The 24,816-nt window shown below is 41.8% G+C and overlaps 1 protein-coding gene across 5 annotated transcripts in view; it reads right to left on the bottom strand.

Annotated features, from left to right (window-relative positions):
* The window catches only part of TTC17 (tetratricopeptide repeat domain 17), a 137,150-nt gene extending 113,384 nt beyond the window's left edge, over positions 1–23,766 (bottom strand). For all 5 annotated transcript variants that reach the window (XM_061381182.1, XM_061381183.1, XM_061381184.1 and 2 more), the window contains exon 1: positions 23,579–23,766. In XM_061381182.1, coding sequence (XP_061237166.1) covers positions 23,579–23,737 — 159 coding nt within the window. In that variant the 5' untranslated portion in view covers positions 23,738–23,766. The remainder of the gene's footprint in view (positions 1–23,578) is intronic.
* Positions 23,767–24,816: the final 1,050 nt, after the last annotated feature.

Here is a 24,816-nt window from a genome sequence, read left to right as displayed (position 1 = left end):
TGTATCAAAACTTTAGAATTACATACCATTGATTTAGGAATATAAACTCTAGGGAACTATAGGCATTCTTTAAACAAGTGGGCAAAGACACACACGAAAATGTTCACTATATTGCCTTTAACTGAAAACAAACAAACAAAAAAACTAACTGAACAACAAAAACAAACCTAAGTCCATCAGTGAGGGAACAGGGACATCAATTGTCCAATGGAATGGGAGACAGAAAAATTAGATCTACTATCACGGAAAGACATTCACAATACGTAATTAACTAAAACAGTGATAAAGGATAAGCATGGTATATTTTTTTAAAGAAATTACATTTTTATAGATTTAGATGTATACATGTCTGATATGCTAAAAACTAAGCTGGTTTATTTTTGGGAAGTGGGATTAAAAAAAGAGAGGTACATTTATATCTTTTACTTTTTACACTTGTATATTTTTCAATTGTCTATATATGTTTATAACAAGGAAAAAACAACACATATACACACATGGGGCTTTTTGAATTTCAGGAAAATCTAAGGCAGTGGCCTTGGAACCAAAGACATGAATGAAGTTCCTGGTATCCCTTAGGGTTAGACTGTCAAATTATGTACTAGCTCTCCAGAAGTTCTACTTTGAGAAGAAACTACATTTGTGTAATCTCTAAGAACTTGACAGCAGCTCAATTAATTAATTTTAGAGCTAGTTTTTTAAGAGCAAAAGATAGCCTTGCTTAGACTTTGGTAAATGCAAGCCTATTTAAAAAAAAAAAATCAAAGAGAGGGAATGAGAATTCTCTGGTGGTCCAGTGGTTAGGAATCAGTGCTTTCACTGCCAGGGGCACATGTTCAATCCCTGACTGGGGAATTAAGATCCTACAAGCCGTGAAGCATGGCCAACAAATAAATAATAAGAGGGAATAAAAATAACATGGAATAAGTCCAATGGTTGCTTTAACAACAGGCACAGTAGTACTGGGTGATGCTAGGTGACTGCATATAAAACTCATCCGCCTTTCTTCATTCTACCGTCTCAGAGATGCCAGAAGAAAAAGAGATGCTAGTCTGGAGTAACTTCCACTCATATTTTCATAGCAATTATCTGAACTACATAATCACCATTATGTAGTGATGGATAATGATCATCTCCCAGGGTCTCTCTTTTATAACTAAATCCCTTCACTGCTTCCCCTGGCTTTGCTACTATATTGGAACTTACATTAAAACTGTACTCTGAATTTAAAAGGCACTAAAAATATAAGAGCAAGGCCTATACTTGACCACTTGAGCTGTTAATCTCTATCAAACAATGAAACCTAGCAAAGGCCTACAAGCAAAACGCTAGGTGTTTCTCAATGAGGGGTGGAAATTTTTGCTTCTCTTACATACTCAACAGTCAAATGCCAAAAGGGCAGGGAAAGTGACTATACTGAATATGACCTGATCTAACTCCAAAGTCCATCAATCTTTTATACAACAATATATTATTTGTAATATATTACAGCACACCAAAATTTTTATAGGAGAAAATGTAAAAGCTATAACCAGTGGTCAGAATTCAAAAGAGCTTTAATAGGAGGTCAAAGAAAGTCTTTACTTTGGAACTATCCAGACCTCGAAAGGTACTGATTTAACATACCTCTCTATAAGTATATTTAAATGAGGTTTTTAGGGAAAAAAAAAATCGGGGGGAAGGAGAAGGAATGTGGGAGTGTGACATTCCCATTCCAAAATATCCAACCAGTCTATTTATCTGATAATTTGGAGAACTACAAGCAGAATGAAAGAATAAGACAAATGAATAAAGTATAATTTTAGCTTTAGATTAAAAAGACACGAGAACCAGGGCTTTATCTTATTTGAATAGCATGGGTTTGGCCAACATTCAACTCTGAGGAAGTACTTTTCATTTCCTTGAAGCACTGAGTGCAATAAAGATATGGTAGCTAGAGAACGTACAAAGATAAAATGATTAGCAGAAGGGAGTCCACTGACAGCTTGACAGCTGTGCTTCTCTTTTTGACGTTGCAGCAAATGGCATGGAGCTCTGCCAGATTAGGGTTGATTACAGAAGATTTATAGCCTGACGCATATTCTTACTGAGGTACCTTCAAGTTCTTACATTTTTTTTAAAAATTTTATTTTATTTTTAAACTTTACAATATTGTATTAGTTTTGCCAAATATCGAAATGAATCCGCCACAGGTATACATGTGTTCCCCATCCTGAACCCTCCTCCCTCCCCATACCCTCCCTCTGGGTCGTCCCAGTGCACCAGCCTTACATTTTAAGATTTTATGCTAACTATCTTTGGCAAATGCCAATCAGCTTGAATTTTTCTCCTTTTGAATATGTCTCCTCCTTAGAAGATTAAGAAAGATTACACTTTGTAAATGCTACAACATCCATTCAACTACCAAAAGTTATATTAAGTCTTTATCAACCAGGCCCACTATGAGCCAACATGCGGAGCCTGTGCACTCTGATTTTATATACAATTTAAGAAGGAGTGGTAATATCCCTTCAAAACCTTTAGCATTTAGAAGTGGCTGCTATAAGCCCAAGAGCAAGAAGGGTGACAAATTACAGAGAGGTACGGATAGATTAAACATGACATAATGCGTCCACAAGACCTCAGAGCACTTTATGGTTTTTTCACAAAAGGACAAACAATCCTACAACTTCCACAGCATAATAAATGATGCTTATAATGACCGGAATTAAAAAGAAAAACTGAAATTATTTTCAATTTGTTGTAAATAAGAAGGTGAGAAAGTATGAAATACATTTTAGGGCAAAATTTAAACTGCAGGGGAAAACTGACCATGTGTTTGGAAATTAGCTAAATGGAATTCTGTTCAAAATAATTCATTCTCTTAAGACTTCCAGGTAAACACAGTTTCACTGTTACCAAAGCAATTTACTTTAATAAAGAAAATCTCAACCCATATATAACAGTCCAATTTTATTTTCCTTTTTATATATTTTATAGCTACATGTATCCAATTATATAGAACAGCAGTAAATATCTTATTCATTGTCAGGTTCATTTCCATATATTTCATTTGCTGACATCTTCAAGATATTGTTAATTTCTGTATCTCTAATTTGGAGTCCTGTCTCTGTGAATTCTGTAAAATCACATGGTAATTTCACTATATAAAGGTAATGACTTCACCGCCAAGTAAAATAAAAGGTGAACACTGTAAACTTAAAATAACCAATCTAAGGATATAAACACTTCTGAATTCTACAAAACCAATCACTTTCGAGGAATTCCCTGGAAGTCCAGGGGTTAGGACTCAGCATTCTTACTGCAGGGGCCCTGGGTTTGATCCCTGGCTGGCAAACCAAAATGCTGCAGCTGCACAGCACAGCAAAAACAAAACCAAATTCAATCACTTTCCACTGGTCCTTTATGACAGGAAATTGAACACTTCTACTGTAACATAAGTTCCACCCCTCACAGCAACTTATTCTTCACATATAATGAATACTTTTACCTTTTATTTTTTAAAAATGGTATTCAAATGGGTACACGAAAGCAGTTTTAACAGCAGTATTTACAGTATTAACTTTTCCTGCCAGCAGTTTGAAACTGATTAATGAAATATTATGCCATATTCATTAAAAAAGAATTGTCCTTAGGTTAAATATGGGATGGAATATTTAAATCTTTTATTCTGGATTTTATATTGTTTAAATATTGAGACAGTATGATGGAAAACATAAAGAAAAATCTTTAAGAAGACCCCCCAAGACTTCACCTCTACCTTCAGTGTCCCACTCAGGGAGTATTTACAGTTTTTCCTATCCAGCCACCTGCAATCTCCTCCTCATGGCAAAAGTGCCTGTCCTGCTTGGCTGGAAACATCCCTTCCCACGTGGGGAGCCTGATCAGTGGATTCCTTCCCACTGGTATCTTGGTGATTTTTTCTGAGAAGGGACATTAACCAAACAGTTGTCTTATACTAAGGAGTCCCTAGTCCAGAACTTTTATTTGAGCTACTGGGGACTAGTCCGCTTGTACCCACGGGGGGCCTGAGAAAGGGATTAAAAAAGTAGACCAATGAAGACAGAAAAAAACCCTGTTCTGGTGATACTGTTTGAGCCCTGGATCAAACTGAATCTGTACTCTTAGAACTTGTCTCAACATTTCAATGAAAAATTTCAAAACTGCAAGTCTTGCTGTTACTGCTAGATCTCTGCCTACTTTCTTGAGGACCTCTATCCAGGGTACCTTCTAATCCTCCTGGCTCTTCTAGGAGCCTCTGTGCCTTTGCACATGATAATTCCCCTACTTGGAATGCATTTCTTTTCTTATGTTTTTGATGAAGGCCAACTGACTTGGCTCCAATGACATTTCTTTCTTTTTGTGTGTGTGAAACCACCTTTCTCTTGAGCTCCCATAATACTTTATATATACTTCTGTACTAACATTTACATTCTGTACTAACATTACATTCTTTATTGTATGGGTGTCTTCCTACAAAAAAATTTTTTTTTAAATTGCTCTTTCTACCCTCAGTATTTATATGCTTTCGTGTACATGTTAGGTACATAATGGGCTTCCCTGGTGGTTCATATGGTAAAGAATCTGCCTGCAATGCAGGAGTCCTGGGTTTGATCCCTGGGTCAGGAAGATTCCCTGGAGAAGGGGACAGCAACCCACTCCAGTATTCTTGCCTGGAGAATTCCATGGACAGAGAAGCCTGGCGGGCTACAGTTCATGGGGTCACAAAGACACGATCGAACAACTAACACCTACTTACTTAGGTACATGATACATTGTTGACTGATGAAAAGTGTCTGATACCACATTTGTTAGATTCTCTATCTCCTAAGGCATCATGGCTCACTGATGACTATCTGGAAAGAAGGTAAAGTGGCTAAGCCATCAGGAATCAGGAAAAAATAAGTCTTTGACCTGACCATGACCAGCTCTGTAACGGTTAAAGCAAATCACCTTTTCTGTCAGGGCTCCCGTTTCCTTCTCTATAAACTGAGGGAGCCCAACCTAATGACTTCTAAAAATTCCTGACATTTTCCAAAGCCTACCTCTATAAAAGATTGAACACTATTATTAAAGTATCACTTTTAACCAGCCTAAACCACTGAAGTAATCTGATATTCAAATGAATGAAGCTGTCATTCTTTCAGTTTGCTCATACAAGCGTGTACTTTCTTTCAGTTCAGTTCAGTTGCTCAGTTGTGTCCGACTATTTGGAATCCCATGAATCACAGGCCTCCCTGTCCATCACCAACTCCCGGAGTTCACTCAAACTCATGTCCATCGAGTCAGTGATGTCATCCAGCCATCTCATCCTCTGTCGTTCTCTTCTCCTCCTGCCCCCAATCCCTCCCAGCATCAGAGTCTTTTCCAATGAGTCAACTCTTCACATGAGGTGGCCAAAGTACTGGAATTTCAGCGTTAGCATCAGTCCTTCCAAGGAACACCCAGGACTGATCTCCTTTAGGATGGACTTCAGGCAGGGACTATTTCCAAAGACACAGTTAAGAGCTTCTTTTCAACTGTCAATTCGTCAAATGACATCAAGGCTCCAGTGAGCAGTGGCTATTTCTGATCTATTAAGTTGCTCACTGTATCACAAAGTCAGCCCTCTCTGTCTTCATGCTGCTTAATTCTAAGAAAGTTCCAATTTAAAACTTAGTAACAAAATAATCTTTTTTCTGATTTACAAGCTAAATATATATGGTACTATAAAAAGAGACACATTATAGACAATCTAAAGAAGAAAGTTAGAATTACTTGAACTTTCAACTTCAGAGATACCTGCTGTCAAATATATTTATCAGGGTAACTTCTCAGCATTTATATACATATATAGCTATGCATATACTGTTTAAAAAAATTAGATAATGTATCTACTCTATTATATCCCTTCCCTCTCTGTTCTTCTCTAAGTTTCATCAGACTTCTTTCCCAATAAATACAGATTTACATTATCATATTTAGTAGATGACATGTATGTTAATAACAACTGCAATCTGGGCAACAACAACAATTATATTAACGTCACTTACTCAGGTTGCTACTAAAATTTACGCTCTCCTTTTAACAATACTGGGATGAGTATCCTTACACCTAAATTTTTTGAAAGTGAAAGTCACTCAGTTGTGTCCAACTCTGCAAACCCATGGACTATACAGTCCATGGAATTCTCCAGGCCAGAATACTGGAGTGGGTAGCCTTTCCTTTCTCCAGGGGATCTTCCCAACCAAGGGATTGAACCCAGTTCTCCCATACTGCAAGCAGATTCTTTACCAGCTGAAACACCAGGGAAGCCCAAGAATAGTGAAGTGGGTAGCCTATCCCTTCTCCAGCGGATCTTCCGGACCCAGGAATCAAAACCGGGGTCTTCTGCATTGCGGGTGGATTCTTTACCAACTGAGCTACCAGGGAAGCCCCTAAATTTTTCGAATAGCTACTAAATTGTTTCCTTCCCAGAATGGGGATTGTTAGGTTAAAGGGATTGGCTTGTAAAAGTTGTATTTTTTACAAGCTTTTCTCCAGAATATTTCAATCAGCTGAAATTTATAACAACAGTAACCAAGTTTCTATATACTCAAAAACACAAGAAAAGCATGAACATATTTTAATTTCTTTGCCGGCCATATGTATTTTTGCCTTTTAAACACTTATAAAAAATCTTTTTAAAAATCCATCTGTATAAAGATCAGCTGTTCTCCTTATGGGAATTCCCTTGTGTGTTTGTTTTTTCCCTTGCTGCTTTTAATATTTGTTCTTTGTGTTTGATCTTTGTTAATTTGATTAATATGTGTCTTGGGGTGTTTCACCTTGGGTTTATCCTGTTTGGGACTCTCTGGGTTTCTTGGACTTGGGTGATTATTTCCTTCCCCATTTTAGGAAGTTTTCAACTATTATCTCCTCAAGTATTTTCTCATGGTCTTTCTTTTTGTCTTCGTCTTCTGGGACCCCTATGATTCGAATGTTGTAGCGTTTAATATTGTCCTGGAGGTCTCTGAAATTGTCCTCATTTCTTTTAATTCGTTTTTCTTTTATCCTCTCTGATTCATTTATTTCTACCATTCTATCTTCTAATTCCCAGTCCAGGTTCGATGCATGATACTGGATGCTTGGGGCTGGTGCACTGGGACGACCCAGAGGGATGGTATGCGGAGGGAGGAGGGAGGAGGGTTCAGGATGGGGAAAACATGTATACCTGTGGCGGATTCATTTCGATATTTGGCAAAACTAATACAATATTGTAAAGTTTAAAAATAAAATTAAAAAATTAAAAAAAATCCATTTTACAGTTTATACATCACATTTTATGAATGGTGGTTTCTAGCTGGATGATTATTCTCTTCTGGTTTGTGTTTTCTGACCTTTTCTACAGTGAACACGTATACTTAAATTTATAAAGTATTTCTTTTCTTTAAAGAGCTATGAACAGGTCATCTTATTAAAGTGAAAGTAAAAGTGAAGTCGCTCAGTCGTGTCGGACTCTTTGCAACCCCATGGACTGTAGCCTACCAGGCTCCTCACTCCATGGGAAATGAAACTTTAAATGAAACTTTATATAGTGCTATGCAACATGTCTTTTTGTATTAAAAAAAACAACTGTAATGACAAGTATAAGCTCAGATTTGAGAAACAATCTTTAGCTTTTCCTTATATATACACAGGAAAAAATTCCTCTCATAGACATGGGGCCAAATAGTCAAAAAGACAGTATCTATTGTATTTTTATTCCTTTCTCCCCTCAGATTTTCATTCTTATCTCAAATCTAGTTCACAATGACGCCTAAGGGCCCTGAGCTCTGTGGCCCTGTCAGGCTCCTGCAGTTGCCAGCAGGAAGGGCTCTGGAGGGGTGGGATGAGAGAGGCAGAGAAGCCTGCTGCTGGACTTAGCATGCAACTCTCTCTTCAGAATTCAAGTCCAACTATCTCAAGTTCACAAAATATCAGTTTAGCCTTGACTCTTAAGAGAGACTTACACAACTTCCTGGCTGTAATAATTGCCAAAACATGTAACATTTTCTAGACCTTTTACTAGAAAAATGTAATTGTATCAGATCAATAAAATGCTACTGTTATGAACTGTCTAGGTTTGAAAATAAATTTTTACTAAAGATGACTTTTTCCTGCTCTCAGGGTAACTGTAGAGTACTTTAATAAAAAACTAAAAACCACCCTCAGTTTTATAGAACACCAAGTTACCAAACTAAAATTCAACTTTAAATAAATAGAAATGTTGAATCCTGACCATTACATGAATTTTTATGGCCTTATATTCCTATTTTTTAAAGTTACCCTCAATTAGATTTTACTTTATCATTTTCAGTTCTTGGAAGACATAGTTGTAAATTCTTAAACTCACATAAAATAATCTAGGTATTTGAAGTATTAAATATACAGCTATAATCTAGATCTGAACATATCATTAGAGCATTCATGTCGATCACCATTTTCTCAACTGATTAGCAAGTAACCATTTTTGACATGAGCAACTAATGAACAACTTCTTATAAGAGTCATCAGTCTACATTTTCTGATTTACTTCACTGAAAAATATACAGAGAACACAATGAATAAAGTAGATAGCTTACCACTCACAAGAAAAGAAAATGGAACACTGAATCAGGACACCAGAATCATGACCATTCCTTATTTGTGTACTTGTGCTATTCTTGTAAACACGTACACAAACAATGTAGCTGTGCAGTTAGAGTGGATGTATATGTAACTCAGAAGTGGTTTTTCTTTCAGGCAGAAAATACCAAACACAGAACAATGGCTCAACAAAGATGTCCATGTGCTAATCCCCAAACATGTGAATATGTTAGGATACAAGGCAAAGGGAATTAAGGCCGCTGATTGAGTTGAGGCTGTTAGTCAGATTACTTTAATTAAGCAAGCTAGAGAGTGTCAGCTGGATTATGCAACAGGTGGGCCCAATGTAATTACAGGGTCCTTAAAAGTGGAAGAGGAAGGTCATAGAGAGAGATGCAAAGTTGCTGGCTTTGAAGATGCAATAAAATGGGATTGGAAGCTGAGGACTACAGGTGGTTTCTGGAAACTGGAAAAAGCAAGGAAATGAACCTTCCCCTAGAACCTCCACAAAGACAGGCAGTGCTGCTGTCCCTGTGATTTTAGCTCAGTGAAACACCTACAGGACTGTGAGATAATAAATCTGTGCTGTTTTAAGCCACTCAATTTGTGGTAATTTTTAATGACAGCAATAGAAAACTAACACAAGAACCCACTAAGTACCAGACACAATGCCAGGCACTCTGGTGCACGAACCTGTGCGCCAGAGGGATACTACGGACTGAACTGTGTCCCCCCTTATAAATTCATATGTAGGAGCCCTAACTCCCAATAAAATGGTAACCGGAGACTGGGCCTTTGGGAGGTAATTGGATTTAGATGGGGGGGTCATGAGGTTGGGGGCCTTCCCTGATGGTTCAGCGGTAAAGGATTCACCTGTCAATGCAGGAGATTCTGGTTCAATCGCCGGGTTGGGAAAATCCCCTGGAGAAGGAAATGGCAACCCACTGCAGTATCCTTTTCTGGGAAATCCCACGGACAAAGGAGCTTGGCAGCCTACAGTCCACGGGGTTGCAAAAGAGTCAAACACGATGGAGCGACTAAACGACAACACGACACCAGGGCCCTCGTGATGCGATTGGTGCTCCTGTGAGCTTAAGGCCATACCAGAGAGCTCATTTTCTCTTTTCCTCTGCCATGAGAGGGAGGAGGAAGATGTAACTGTCTGCAAGCCAGAAAGAGAGCTCTCACTAGAACCCAACCATGCTGGCACTCTGATCTTGGATTTCAGCCTTCAGAACTGTGAGAAAATAAACCTTCGTTGCTTAAGTCACCAGTTTGTGGCATTTTGTTATGGCAGCCCAAGCTAAGACAAGCTGGGAAAGACTGAGCACAGGAGGAGAAGGTGGCAACACAGGACAAGATGGTTTAGACAGCATCACTGACTCAACCGACATGCGTTTGAGCAAGCTCCGGGAGACAGTGAAGGACAGGACAGCCTGGCGTGCTGCAGTCCATGGGGTCACAAAGAGTCTGACATGACTTAATGACTGAACAACAAAAACTGTGAAATAAACATTAATGACAAAGGTTTAATTTTGTCTATGAAGATAAAAAAATTTAACTGAAGGTCCCTTTCTGTTCTTATTTCCACTGATGGTCACAACACTGTTTAGCTAAAGGTAGTGGGTAGATTAGAGGTCTTTCACTAGAACTGGATTATGAAATTTTTTTTGCACATCCCAACACTGTTGACACAGTCTGCTAGGAAAACAATTTAGCAAATCTAAGAAAAGTAAATATATGCATTTTTAGAACCAGGAAATTCCACTCCATAGAGTTTATCTTACAGACACACTCAATATATGCATGGCATCATGCAAAGATGAATGTATTTGCATGTTCACCCTCTGCAAGAATGTCTGTAGTAGTAAAAATATGGAAACAACCTAAATGTCCACCCTTAGGGACTGCTTCAACAAGTTACAGAACATCCATACAGCCCAATGCTATGCGTGCTTAAGGGAGAAAAGGGCAGCCTTCTACTTCTGATACGGACAGATGTCTAAGGCTTATGAAGTGAATAAAAGCTAACAGTGAGACCAAATGTTCCTAGTCTCATATTAAAAAAAAACCCTGTGTGTTTGCAAATGCACAGAAACTTTAGGGAAGAATACACAAATAATTTGTTTCCAGAAGAGAGATTGTGGGTAGTTACGAAATTTTAACTTTTCATTTTATAACAAACTAGTGCAAAAAACTTTCAATTATCATATATTTTATAGTCTTTGCTGCTGCTGCTAAGTTGCTTCAGTCGTGTCCAACCCTGTGCGACCCCATAGACGGCAGCCCACCAGGCTCCCCCGTCCCTGGGATTCTCTAGGCAAGAACACTGGAGTGGGTTGCCACTCCAGTGGCAACACTGGGTTGCCATTTCCTTCTCCAGCGCATGAAAGTGAAAAGTGAAAGTGAAGTTGCTCAGTCATGTCCGACTCTTAGCGACCCCATGGACTGTAGCCTACCAGGCTCCTCTGTCCATGCGATTTTCCAGGCAAGAGTACTGGAGTGGGTTGCCATTGCCTTCTCCATTTATAGTCTTTAGTTCAATTTTAAAATAAAAAAATTTTAAAGAAAATTTTTAATTTTGATGAATATTTGTTTTACAAATAAAACTACAGAAATATTTTTCTTCATGTTAGTAGCAATGTTTAGCGCTGTAGAAAAGAAAAGAGGGTTTAGAATCTCATCTGAGCTTGAGTTCACACGGACACTTCCTACTTGCATGGCCCCAGGCAAATAATTTAACCACATTCTGTCTAAATTATTTTAATAAAAGATCAGTACCACATTTTCCTGAGTCTGGATGATGATAAAATGAGATAATGAACATGAAAACATTTGGTAAAGGGTTCAGTGAATTACAGACATTAAATGGTTTTTATTACAATGAAAGTTACCTGGTGATATCCTAAATTAAGAGTCACTTCCATGTATGACTATATAAAATGCAAACTCTATTAAGGCAGGGACTTTATCTCCCTCACAGCTGTATTTCAATTTCCTAACACAAAAAGCATCCAAGCATGTATTGAATGAGTGACCTAAGTATGCTAAGAGCAGTAATGGACACACAAAAAGCACTCAGCAAATACTTGCTCCAATAAAAACTTTCCTGACTCCACTTGACCACTTTCATCACGTACTACTCTCTGAGGTTCTATCTAAAGACTAACTACCCATCTCAATTCCCCACCAATCAGACTGAAGGTGGAAAGGCTTGACCTTTGGGGGCAGAGTCTCTTGCCAGTCACCTGATTTTAACTGAAATAACTAAGTTCCTCAGAAAGAAAATGAAGGCTGAGAATGTTAGTAAATATATGTGTGTTCAAGTTAGACTCATGAAGTTGTTACTACCGACTAAACAAACATGGGAAGCACAAGTATGAATTCCTAATAGTATATCTTGAAAGCAAAATATGAAGTGACTTACCTAAATTTATACAATATTCAATTAACTTAAGTAATGTTGCAACGGCTTGCCCAATGGCTCAGGGTACAGTAAGGAATCTCCCTGCAATGCAGGAGACCCGGGTTTGACCCCTGAGCTGGGAAGATACTCTGGAGGAGGAAATGGCAACCCAGTTCAGTATTCTTGCCTGAAAAGTCCCATGGACAGAGGAGCTTGGCAGGCTACATTTCACAGAGCGGCAAGGAGCTGGACACGACTGAGCAACTATGCACACACCCAAGTGTCACGATCTCAAATATGAGTTCTTCGAGTGCATCATAAGGTTGCAGAAGTAAAATATCCAAAATAACCAATGGGAAAGTAGATTATCTGAGGCACCATTTTACAATTCTGGGTTAGAGATACCACGTGCTTAAAAAATTCTTAGGCTGTCCAGACCTTGCATTGGTAATGGGGAGAATGAGTGAGTTAGCTTGCCTCCTGTAAAGTCAATGCACCTCCCTCCTCCAGACTATTAAAGCAACGGTGGCCCTTCAGTGTGCCGATATGAGATGCAGAACTAATACAGGAGTAATCACTGCCTGCACACAGACATGCCTGTACTCTCTCCTTCACGTCCTCAGTGTTTCCCGCGTGTGCATCATGTGTCAGGGCACTGTTTTAAGCACTGGGTTACTTCACTGAACAAAGCTGTTGCCTTCACAGAGCTTATTATGTTCATGTAGAAAGACATACAATAAAGTATATGTTGCAGTATAGTGCCAGTGATAAATACCATGAAGAAACATACAGAAGACAGAGTGATGGAAAGAGATGCTGTTTTAGACAGTCTGGTCAGAAATGGGGGACATGAGGACAGAGGCCTGAAAGAAGAGAAAGGATGAGCCATGTTGATGTCTGCAGAAAAGTGTTTCACGTGGAGGAAGGAGCAAAGGCAAAGGTCTTGGTCAACCCAAAACAAGTGAACTTGGTACCCTGAAAACCAGCTGAAGGGCAGTATGACCAAAACACAGCACACAAGGAAAGTAGCATCAGGGCAGAGAGGTGGCCAGGAGCCAGGTCCCAGATCCTGCAGGGCCTACAGGTCCCGGTGAAAACTAGGTTTTATTGTTCAAGTGTGACGAGAAACCACTGAAGGTTTTCTGAGACTCTTTGCTTCCCTTCCCCTAAGACTCCTCAAGGAGTGGCATGACCAAAACTCTTGCTTTTTAAAAGATCACTTTGGTTGCTCTGGGGAGAACAGAGTCTATGGAGCAGAGAAACAAGGAGACCTATTAGGCGGTTACTGCAGACGTTCAGGAGAGAGAAGACGATCGTCTGGACTAGGCTTGTGAAAGTAGAGGTGGAATGACCCGGCAGGATTCAGAATGCATTTCACAAGTTGACAGGTTGCTGATAGACTGGGTATGAGATGTGACAGGAAAGAGTTAAGGACAATAGCAAGATTTGGGGGCATGAACCATCTGGTAATGGGTGTGGTGGGGCAGGAAATCAAGGACAGGATGTACACGTGGTGTCAACAGGCAGGTGGAGAGGCTGAGTAGGCAGCTGGCTGTACGAACTAGAGTTCAGGGTGAGACTGCAGATAGGGTCCAGGGACTGCAGATATAGCACTGTAGGCCATGAGATGGCATCAGATCGTCTGGTGGGCACACGCACAGAGGGAAGAAATGGGGCACTCCAATAATTAAGACGAACAAACCAAAAAGGTTTAAATATTTAAAACCAACAAACCAAATTCAGCAGAAAAGAATGAGAGCTTGTGGCAGGGATTTAGAAGGAAAACCAGGAATACATGTTCTGAAAGTCATGTAAAAAAATAGTCTGATGAAGTCTGAGGACAACTGCCGGGCTGCTAAGAGGTTCAGAAAGATGCCTCTGAACTGAGCACTGAATGTGGCAATATGGAAGGCCCTGGGAATTTTGACAAGAGTGGTGCGGATGAAGGACCTATTGGAATGGTCCCATGTGAAGAGGAGGGGAGTCTGGAAGCGGACAAGTCTGCTGGCAGAGGGATTCCCCTTGCTCTTGCCCGCGTGGAGCACAGCTGAGATGCAGGCCCTGCCCACACCCGGCTCCCTACACCGCGGAGTGCAAAGCTGTTCTAATTTTTGACCTGACCTGCTGGCAAGTCCTCTTATTCCTGGCTGTCAGAGTGCCTTCTGTTCACTTCCACCAGCGCTGCTTCTCAACTGCAACAACTGCTGAACCCCACGGCTGATCTAATCCGTCCTCAACAGTGCAGCTGCCAGTTCCCATCTACTTCACCTCAGCCCTTTCCGATTCTTTTTCTGCTTTTCTTGTTTATCAGTTTCCTGTCGCTTCTTCCTACTTTTAATGACTGAGCAAGTGCTGACCTTTCAGATGTAATGTCAGCGATGAGTGGATGACTTCTCTTGCATACACAGCCTGACCACAATAAAGAGGCATGAGCTATCTCTGAAATTATGGATCTCACCTGTGTACAGCAGGTTTCTGAAGGCCTTGGGGCTGATCCACTGATGGGTTACTTGGAGATTTCAAGATCTCCTGAGGCTTCCTTTAGGCTAGTCCCCAGATGACTTCCACACTAGTGAGTACTGTAAGGCTTCATTCACATAATGGTAAATTTCTAAAAAGTAGGAACCACTTCTCAGGCTTCCTTACATCATCCATTCAACAGATACTACTGCAGCCTCTGTGAGGACACAGTGTGAGAGATACTGCAGCTGCAGAGAAGATGAATATAGCTACTCCCTCCATGGAGCATACAGTAGTCTAGCAGGACATTTACAAAAGCAAACATGGTGAAGTACAAAAGACAGAACATGGCAGGCAAATGCTTTCACAAGGGAATGCAGGATGCTCTGAAAACACCTTGCGAGAACAGCTTATTCCAATCTGCACATCAGAGAGGCGTCCCTCTATGTTTAACTTGTGAAGAGTGTGAGTTAGGTGGACTGAGACATTTGTGGGGAAGACCATGTACAAAGGCCCAGAAGTAAGTGAGAGCAGAGCATATTTGGGGATACTGACAAAAAAGTTACATACAGCTAAGTGTGTTATTTGTGTACCTTCGGAAGTGAGAGTGGGGCCCTCAAGGATGAGCAGAGACAGGCTGCTGCTGCTGCTAAGTCGCTTCAGTCATGTCCGACTCTGTGCGACCCCACAGACGGCAGCCCACGAGGCTCCCCCGTCCCTGGGATTCTCCAGGCAAGAACACTGGAGTGGGTTGCCATTTCCTTCTCTCTCCAATGCATGAAAGTGAAAAGTGAAAGTGAAGTCGCTCGGTCGTGTCGTGTCCAACTCTTAGCAACCCCATGGACTGCAGCCTACTAGGCTCCTCCATCCATGGGATTTTCCAGGCAAGAGTACTGGAGTGGGGTGCCACTGCCTTCTCCAGAGACAGGCTAGAGAGAAGGAAAGGCCAGACCTCAAGACACGTTAACGAACCTCAACCATATTCTGGGGTATGGACTCATTTGTTTTAAAGGTGTTTTTTCTTGGACGACCCAGATAATCACGAAGGTGTGATCACTCACCTAGAGCCAGACATCCTAGAATGTGAAGTCAAATGGGCCTTAGAAAGCATCACTACGAACAAAGCTAGTGGAGGTGATGGAATTCCAGTTGAGCTATTTCAAATCCTAAAATGATGCTGTGAAAGTGCTGCACTCAATATGCCAGCAAATTTGGAAAACTGAGCAGTGGCCACAGGACTGGAAAAGGTCAGTTTTCATTCCAATCCCAAAGAAAGGCAAGGCCAAAGAATGCTCAAACTACTGCACAATTGCACTCATCTCACACGCTAGTAAAATAATGCTCAAAATTCTCCAAGCCAGGCTTCAGCAATATGTGAACCGTGAACTTCCTGATGTTCAAGCTGGTTTTAGAAAAGGCAGAGGAACCAGAGATCAAATTGCCAACATCCTCTGGATCATGGAAAAAGCAGGAGAGTTCTAGAAGAACATCTACTTCTGCTTTATTGACTATGCCAAAGCCTTTGACTATGTGGATCACAATAAACTGTGGAAAATTCTGAAAGAGATGGCAATACCAGACCACCTGATCTGCCTCTTGAGAAACCTATATGCAGGTCAGGAAGCAACAGTTAGAACTGGACATGGAACAACAGACTGGTTCCAAATAGGAAAAGGAGTACGTCAAGGTTGTATATTGTTACCCTGCTTATTTAACTTTTATGCAGAGTACATCATGAGAAACGCTGGGCTGGAAGAAGCACAAGCTGGAATCAAGACTGCCAGGAGAAATATCAATCACCTCAGATATGCAGATGACACCACCCTCATGGCAGAAAGTGAAGAGGAACTAAAAAGCTTCTTGAAGAAAGTGAAAGTGGAGAGTGAAAAAGTTCAGAAGACGAAGATCATGGCATCTGGTCCCGTCACTTCATGGGAAATAGATGGGGAAACAGTGGAAACAGTGTCAGACTTTATAATTTTGGGCTCCAAAATCACTGCAGATGGTGACTGCAGCCATGAAATTAAAAGACGCTTACTCCTTGGAAGGAAAGTTATGACCAACCTAGACAGCATACTGAAAAGCAGAGACATTACTTTGCCAACAAAGGTCCATCTAGTCAAGGCTATGGTTTTTCCAGTGGTCACGTAGGGATGTGAGAGTTGGACTGTGAAGAAAGCTGAGCGCCGAAGAATTGATGCTTTTGAACTGTGGTGTTGAAGAAGACTCTTGAGAGTCCCTTGGACTGTAAGGAGATCCAATCAGTCCATTCTGAAGGAGATCAGCCCTGGAATTTCTTTGGAAGGAATGATGCTAGAGCTGAAACTCCAGTACTTTGGCCACCTCATGCGAAGAGTTACTCATTGGAAAAGACCCTGATACTGGGAGGGATTGGGGGCAGGAGGAGAAGGGGACGACAGAGGATGAGATGGCTGGATGGCATCACTGACTCGATGGACGTGAGTCTGAGTGAACTCCGGGAGTTGGTGATGCACAGAGAGGCCTGGCGTGCTGCGATTCATGGGGTCGCAAAGAGTCGGACATGACAGAGCGACTGAACTGAATAATAAGTAGAGGTAGGAGGGCTTCACTCTGTGACTGTATATACTCCCATAGTGCTGGGCATTTATTTTTACAATGCCACACGTCAATTTTGTAACTCGAATTTTTAAACAAAAAAACAAAGAAGGTTTTAAAAGATTATTCTAATTGGATTGTGGAGAAAGTGAAAGCGGGACAGGACTAGAAGCAGGGAGAACAGTTAGGCGGGTACAGCAATTAATGAGGCAGCGAGAATTAGAGCAATGGTAGTGGCTATGGAAAGAAGCAGGGTATAATTAGAAAGTAAAATTGAAAAATGCCGGTAAGGAGGAGGGAGAGATGGGAAAAGACAGCTAGACAAGTACTACCTATCTGTCCAACGGGAGCAGTGGCAGTGGCAGACGGCAAATGTGGTATCTTTCATTAAGTTTGGGGAAACACAGCATCACACAGGTGTAGGTGTACAACAGTTTAGATTTGGCAATAATAAGTTTGAATTGCATAGAGGACGTTCAACATGGAGTTAACACAGAAGTCTTGAATTTATAACTATGGAGAAGAAACTCTGAGTTGTAGAAAGAAAGGTAGATATTCCCAGCATATATACGGTAACTGAAGTACTGGGAAAGGATGAGATAGCCCAGGTATACGCAAAGAGTAAAAGAGAAGCCTGCAAAAAAAGGCAAAGGAAGAGCAAGATCTAAAACTGAATTTCTCATAATGTCCGGTGACCCATTTGCACCATAACCTCCTGAGAAGTTTGATTAAAATGTAAAGATCTTGGCTTCACCATCAACCTACTGAATCAGACACTCTCAGCAACCGGGGAATCAGCATCTTAAGCAGGCACCTTGGATTATTTCTGTGCATAGTCAAGTTTGAAAGCCACGGATCTAGAAGATAAGCAGAGGCGGAAAAACCCCCTGCCCCCCAAAAAATGGTTCAAGAAGGAGGTGTGCTCTGCTCACCACCTAAGCAAAAATGAGAATTGGAGCCAATGGAAAAGAACATACCCTTCAAAGCACTGTGGGCTGGTGAAAAAAGGAAGTCGTCAATAAATATTTGTTCAATAAATAATTGGGAGAAGTACTTAAAGCTATGACCAATCTAGACAGCATATTAAAAGGCAGAGAATTACTTTGCCAACAAAGGTCCGTCTAGCCAAAGCTATGGTTTTTCCAGTAGTCATGTATGGATGTGAGAGTTGGACTGTAAAGAAAGCTGAGTGCAGAAGAATTGATGCTTTTGAACTGTGGTGCTGGAGAAGACTCTTGAGAGTCCCTTGGACTGGAAGGAGATCTAACCAGTCAATCCTAAAAGAAATGAGTCCTGAATATTCATTGGAAGGATAGATGCTGAAGGCGACGCTCCAATACTTTGGCCACCTGATGGGAAGAACTGACTCACTGTAAAAGATCCTGATGCTGGGAAAGAATGAAGGCGGGAGGAGAAGGGGACGGCAGAGGATGAGATGGTTGGATGGCTTCGCTGACTAGATGGACATGAGCTTAAGTAAGCTCCAGGAGATGGTGACGGATAGGGAAGCCTGGCGTGCTGCAGTCCATGGGGTCGCAAAGAGTTGGACACGACTGAGCGAGTAAACTGAACTTAAAGCTATAATTTATCTCTGTATATTTCCAAGCTATAACTAATCTCCCGTATAAACACAGTTAACACCTGGGTAATCTATAAGAAGAAAAATAATAGTGGGAAATAGCTTTAAAAAATGGATTGAGCAAGAAACACTTTGATGTCAACATTGAGGATAAATTCCAAAGGTTTGGCAGGTGCCTGGATAGTTAGTAACTAACCAGCATGACCTCTAGGACCAAGTAAATCCCTGAAGTGTAAAAACATAGAAACAGTGCTCTATGTCAAAAAGATGGGTTCCATTTTGAAAAGCATTGAAATGAAGTTGTTAGCTCCACAGTACCATACGGATGCTCTCTCCCAGATTAACCAAATCACTTAACATGAGACCAAAATTAAACCACTCCTTCACTTACAAGCTAGTAAAGATCAGTAAATAGAGATTTAGCCAGTTTGTCCAACTAAATATAATAGCTCTTCCTTAGGTTATATTATAGTTGCTGAAATAGTTGCTCATCAACTGTTCTTTCCAAGTTTGCTAGGCTTCAGAGCATTCATTTTGTAGGAAGCCTTATTTGTTCTGAGCAGTTAAAATGATTTGAACTCTGAAGACATCCCTTTGATAAGAGGCAGAATGATTAAGTGACCCCAAATTAACTCACATCTATTTAGGAACCTTCTCCATCCACCCACCCCAAATTTGAAGTTATCATAAAACATTTTGCAAAGGTAAAGCAAACTGGAAAAGAGAAGACATTGACTTCATTTGGTTTTATTTTTCTTTATATTCCTTCCTTTGTAGGTGTTACAAAGGTTAAGAGAAACCAAACCACTTCAAACTACATAAGCTGCTCACCTGCATGTAACCACGAATAAACACATCTTTACTTCTTGCTACCACTAAATGCCATTCATTAGTGTCTTTGGGTGACTTTCTCTCCTAGGAGTTGTACCATATATTCTTTAAGAATTTTTTCCAAATCTAAAATGCCAAGGGTTGATACTCTAAATTTTTTAAAGTTTTTAGACTTCCATTTATGAAGACGCTATCAGAGGTAATAAACCCTGTGTTAGGAGTTCAAATTCTTGATTCAGTAAGTCGACAACTAACTGGTAACATTTCAAAAGTTGATCTATAAGCTGCTAATGTGGAAAATAAAGCAAAAATTTTCCCAAAGAAGTGATATGACAGGTGCGTGTGTGTGTGTGTGTGCGCGCGCGCGCGTGTGTGTGTGCACTCAGTTGCGTCCGGCTCTTTGCAACCCCATGGACAGTAGCCCGCCAGGCTCCTCTGTCCATTGAATTTTCCAGACAAGAATACTGGAGTAGATTGCCACTTCCTACTCCAGGGGATCTTCTTGACCCAGGGGTCGAACCCCAGAGGTTCTGAGGCTAATTCACAGAAGTTTATTTCACCTTCAATGCTGGTGAATTGCTAGACACTTTTGATTAAAAAAGAAAACAGGTGTCTCCATACTAGTAATTAAGCAAAAAGAACTGTCAAAATGAAACAAACAAAAAATTTATCTTGAAGTCATACAAAAGATCCACTGGCCTGATTACACTGGAGATCCTCCTAGTAACTAGATTTTAAGCATCTCACACCTCAAGCCCATAGATCACAAGTTAGGGATTCCTGCTTAAAAAAAGTGAGAGGATCTTACTAGTTTTCAGGCACAGGGACATTAGGAGTTCAGAAGCATGCCAAAGCCCGGAGCTTGGAGAAAAGCACAGAGGTGGAGGGGGGCCTTTCCTTAGAAGTCCTCTGACTGCAGTGGGAAATAGACTTGGCACTGGAGGGCTCTCTTCACATCCAGCTCCAGGACTCCCTGGACAATGCTCCTCGGAGTTCAGCGGCTCAGTAAACCAGAGCCTAAAAACATGGATGGTGTGCTTCCTAGCCAGAGTGGGGACTGTGGAAACGAACAATCCCCTGAGTTGCCATGCCAAGTACTAGACACCTGCTACTGCCAGAAGCAGTCCCAGCTTTGACGGTTAGGAAGTCTAATGTTCGCTTCCTTGCCCTGACCCAAAGACCCATTTCAACCCCTCTACAGATCCAGGCCTTCCAATACATACGGCAGGTTTACAAGTCTGCAACTTATGGGTGTCTATCTTTATCATCTAAGGCTTGAAACAGAAAAGCCAAAATAAATGTTATCTTCTTCTGGGAAATACTGCTTACTGTACTTCAAACTTTAACTATAATGATGGAAAATCTTCCTATCTAAGTCTGTATTTTGGGCAGTTCAGATTTTTAATTCATAAGCACTTCACATTCACTCTGAAAACAATGACCTATTATACCTAATTTGGATAGGTTTAAATACTGGGTGAAGAGTTTCAAAAGGTATTTGCAAAGGTCTGCTATTTCAGTTTGTCCTTAACCCTTTCCCTAACTTTAAAAATGAAATCATGGGGCTCCTTGGGGGCCTTGCGCTTAGGATTTTGGGCTTTCATACCGGAGTTCAATCCCTGGTCAGGGAACTGAGATCCAGGAAGCTGTGTGGCACAGCCAAAATAAACAAATAAAAATGAAATCATACCACTGCTCTCAGCTAACACAACCAAAAACAAATAGCAAGGCGTTTGGCATTTCCGGTAAGACACAACATATATACTAAATTAGTTATGTTTCTGAAAGTATGAACAGATCTGAAAAAGTGAAAGTTGCTCAGTCGTGTCCCAACTCTTTGTGACCCCATGGACGAGTCCGTGGAATTCTCCAGGCAAGAACACTGGAGTGTACAGCCTTTCCCTTCTCCAGGAGATCTTCCCAACCCAGGGATCTAACCAAGGTCTCCCGCATCTGCAATATATGCAAATTCATGTACTAAAGAAATCTTTCAGTTCTTTGATAAATATATCCAAATGTGATAATTAATCAAAATCTAAATGAAGGTTTTGATTCTCCTGCATTCAAATTATGGCCAGAAAAGACAGCATGGGTAACGCATGCATAACTATCAGAGTGGAACTCAGAGACTGACCCTGATGTTCAACTCTCACTTTATTTACATGGGCTTTCCCCTCATATTAAATCCAACTTCCTTTCCCTAGCCTCTTACTGTTACACTGTAATCACAAACTTTACTTCTGGTATAAAATTTTGCAGTTGCCTGAACTTAACATTGTAAATGTTATTTAGCAAAGTACTGGACAATTCACTGAAGAGGATCACTAAAAAAAGGTGTATGTAGTAAAGAAATCTTGCTTTCCTAACTTTAAGCCTAACTACCAACTGTAGGGGTGACTTGGAAGAGACCCAGATGATTCTGTATATTTGCCCCTTTCTCAAGCAAGTTTCTAGTAACTCCCACCTTTCCCCACCAAAACCCGATGTGCAAAAAGAAAGGCCGTATTGAAGAAACAAAAACCAAATCAGATTCAACTTTTCCACTGCAATGTTCAGCAAATATTACATTTCTACCAGCTTTCACTTTTCAGATAGGCCAGTTTCTCAGACGAACAGCAAGACATCAAAATGGGAAGGAGAAGTCAGGTGTCAGGGGGTATAAATAGCTGTGGCCAAAAACAATACTGCAAAAGAGCCAATAGGAGACAGTTCCCCCAAAAGCAGCAGGAGTGACTTAATTCCACATCCCCCTCCACCAGGGCCTCAGGGAAAACCATTATTGGGAGACAGAAGGACAGAAGCAATCAGGACTTGCAGAAAAAATTTCCAATCTTCCGTTAGAGACGAATTTGTAAGTGTTGTCTAGGGTGTCTGAAACACACATATGTATTTTAAATCTCACCTGGTATGGCCATGAAGAGGAAATTTTTTCTAGTGCAATAACTTGGGTATAGAGAAACTGCCACCCAGTATAAAGAAGTCAGTCTTTTCTCAGATATACACTGAAAGCCACTCACCAAAACCAACACTGACTTTTAAACTGCTTTATTCATTCATTGTATTTAAGACAAAATTTGCCATCACAGGGTGGCTCTAAATGTGAACTTCAGTTTATACAAACGCAAGCCTCACCAAGCATTACATATAACCCGCGATTTTCACAGGACAATGGTTAATACATTTCGAACCAGCGGACCAAATGAAATTTCACGGGGCACACACGCCACTCTGTAAATGTTCCCTGGACTTTACAGGACTGCGCTTAAGTGCTGGAAGTCATTAAATGTACCGAGTTTCTGCAGCAGAATACACACTCATGCATTCTTCAAGCATCAGCAGCATTCACAAAATACAGGCCATCAGAAAGTTACGTAAGAAAAGCAGCCTCTCCTCTGAGTAATTCATTCAACCTTCCAAGAAATCACATATTCTCCTTGAGGGGCCGGGTCAAAGGTAGTAGGTAAAGAAACTGGGCAAAGAACACTGGGAAACCAGGGCAGTTTACGGCTGAAAAGATGCACGCAACGCCACCAAAGGCATCCTCAAGCATTCCTTTGCAAACAGAGTGTGCGTGCGGTTTGTAATGAGCCCCTGCTGACCTGGGTAACGGTCCCAGCTGAAAGCACCCCAGCCTGACACGAACGCCAGCATGTGGGAGAGGAGACGGGGGAAGCAGCATTAGCTGACACACGGCCTAGGGGGGCCGAAGCTGTCACCTCCTTGGGACTCGCGCACAGCCGGGCGCTGCCACCTGCTTTCTACTTCCTCGGGGAGGGCTGGTGACGCGTGGGCCTGAGAGGCACCAGGGAAGAAATAATGAATCCGGTTTCTAAAGCCAGAGCGCCAGAAAAGGTCCCCAGGGCCCGATGCCCTCACCGCTGGGCGACTCTCCCCGAGCGGCGCGCGACCCCAGGGGTGGAAGGAAGCCTGAGAACTTGCAGACGGCAGAGGCCAGAGTCAGTCCACTAGCGGGGAATGGGTGGGTCAGAGCGCGGGGGTCGCCCGAACCCCGACACCAGGACCGTGGAAGGTAAGCTGGGGGCGGAGCCGCGCGGAGGCTAGTAGCCAGGGGCCGGGCCGGTCTGGGGAGTCTTTCCTCCCGAGCGAGGGCGGGCGGAGAGGGGCACCCTGGCCGCTACCTGCTGCTGGATCTTCCCGTCCTCCGTGACGACCCAGTGCGTGGTGGCGAAAGCCCCTCGAGCTGCCACACTCAGCAAGGCGGACAGGCTGAGAAACCAGCCTGGACTGGAACACGGCGGCAGCTCACACCGGCCGCGGACCCCTACTGCCACCGCCATCTTGCCCCCCCCCGGCCCGGCGACTCGCACCGGAAGCGGAAGTGAGCCCCTGCGGTTCGCCATCTTGGGGAGGTCGACGCTAGAGGAGGAGGGGCCGAGGGGGTGCCGCCGGCTGACAAGCGGCTTCCTCCGCCTCTGTTTGGGTGACGCGGAAGCGATGGCTTAGGCCCTGTCCCAGTTTGGCTTCAGGTCGGAGACCGCTTTTTTATTATTGTTTTCTTGTGGTGCGCGATACGATCTTGTAGCGTGGGAACCAGAGGAAGAGAAAAGTGTTCCAGTTGGAGCCTCAGCAAAAATGAGAGGACTCAGAGCATATATGTATTGTTACTTTTAAAAAGATTATTTTTGTTTCTAATGGTTGGGAAGTAAAAGGTATGCTTTCGAAACACCTAAGGGAAGGAATAGGTTCTCTTTTATTCTGAAAATTTCACAATAGGGGGAGCTTCACAATTGGGAGGATTGTTAGTCTAGGAGAGCGCTGTCCAGTAGAAACGTAAAAACATAACGTGAGCCGTGAGCCACAACATAATTAAAAAAAAAAAATTGAGATAACCAACATTTGATTTAACCCACTATATGCAGTATATTATTAGTTCATTGTGAAATCTATAGAAACTACTGAAGTATTTGTTTTTGTACCATGTCTTCGAAATCGGTAGGCATTTTACACCTATCAGTTCAGTTCAGTCACTCTGTCCTTTCCTACTCTGCGACCCCATGGACTGCAGCACGCCAGGCCTCCCTGTCCATCACCAACTCCAGGAGTTTACCCAAACTCATGTCCATTGAGTTGGTGATGCCATCCAACCATCTCATCTTCTGTCGTCCCCCTCTCCTCCTGCCCTCAATCTTTCCCAGCATCAGGGTCTTTTCAAATGAGTCAGCTCTTCCCATCAGGTGGCCAAAGTATTGGAGTTTCAGCTTCAGCATCAGCCCTTCCGATGAACACCCAGGACTGATTTCCTTTAGGATGGACTGGTTGGATCTCCTTGCAGTCCAAGGGACTCTCAAGAGTCTTCTCCAACACCACAGTTCAAAAGCATCAATTCTTCCGTGCTCAGCTTTCTCCATGGTCCAAC

This window comes from Bos javanicus, chromosome 15, assembly GCF_032452875.1.
Source record: "Bos javanicus breed banteng chromosome 15, ARS-OSU_banteng_1.0, whole genome shotgun sequence".
In the NCBI taxonomy this organism is placed as follows: Eukaryota; Metazoa; Chordata; class Mammalia; order Artiodactyla; family Bovidae; genus Bos; species Bos javanicus.
Note: the sequence above shows the minus strand (reverse complement) of the source record. Positions and strands in the feature narration are given on the sequence as shown.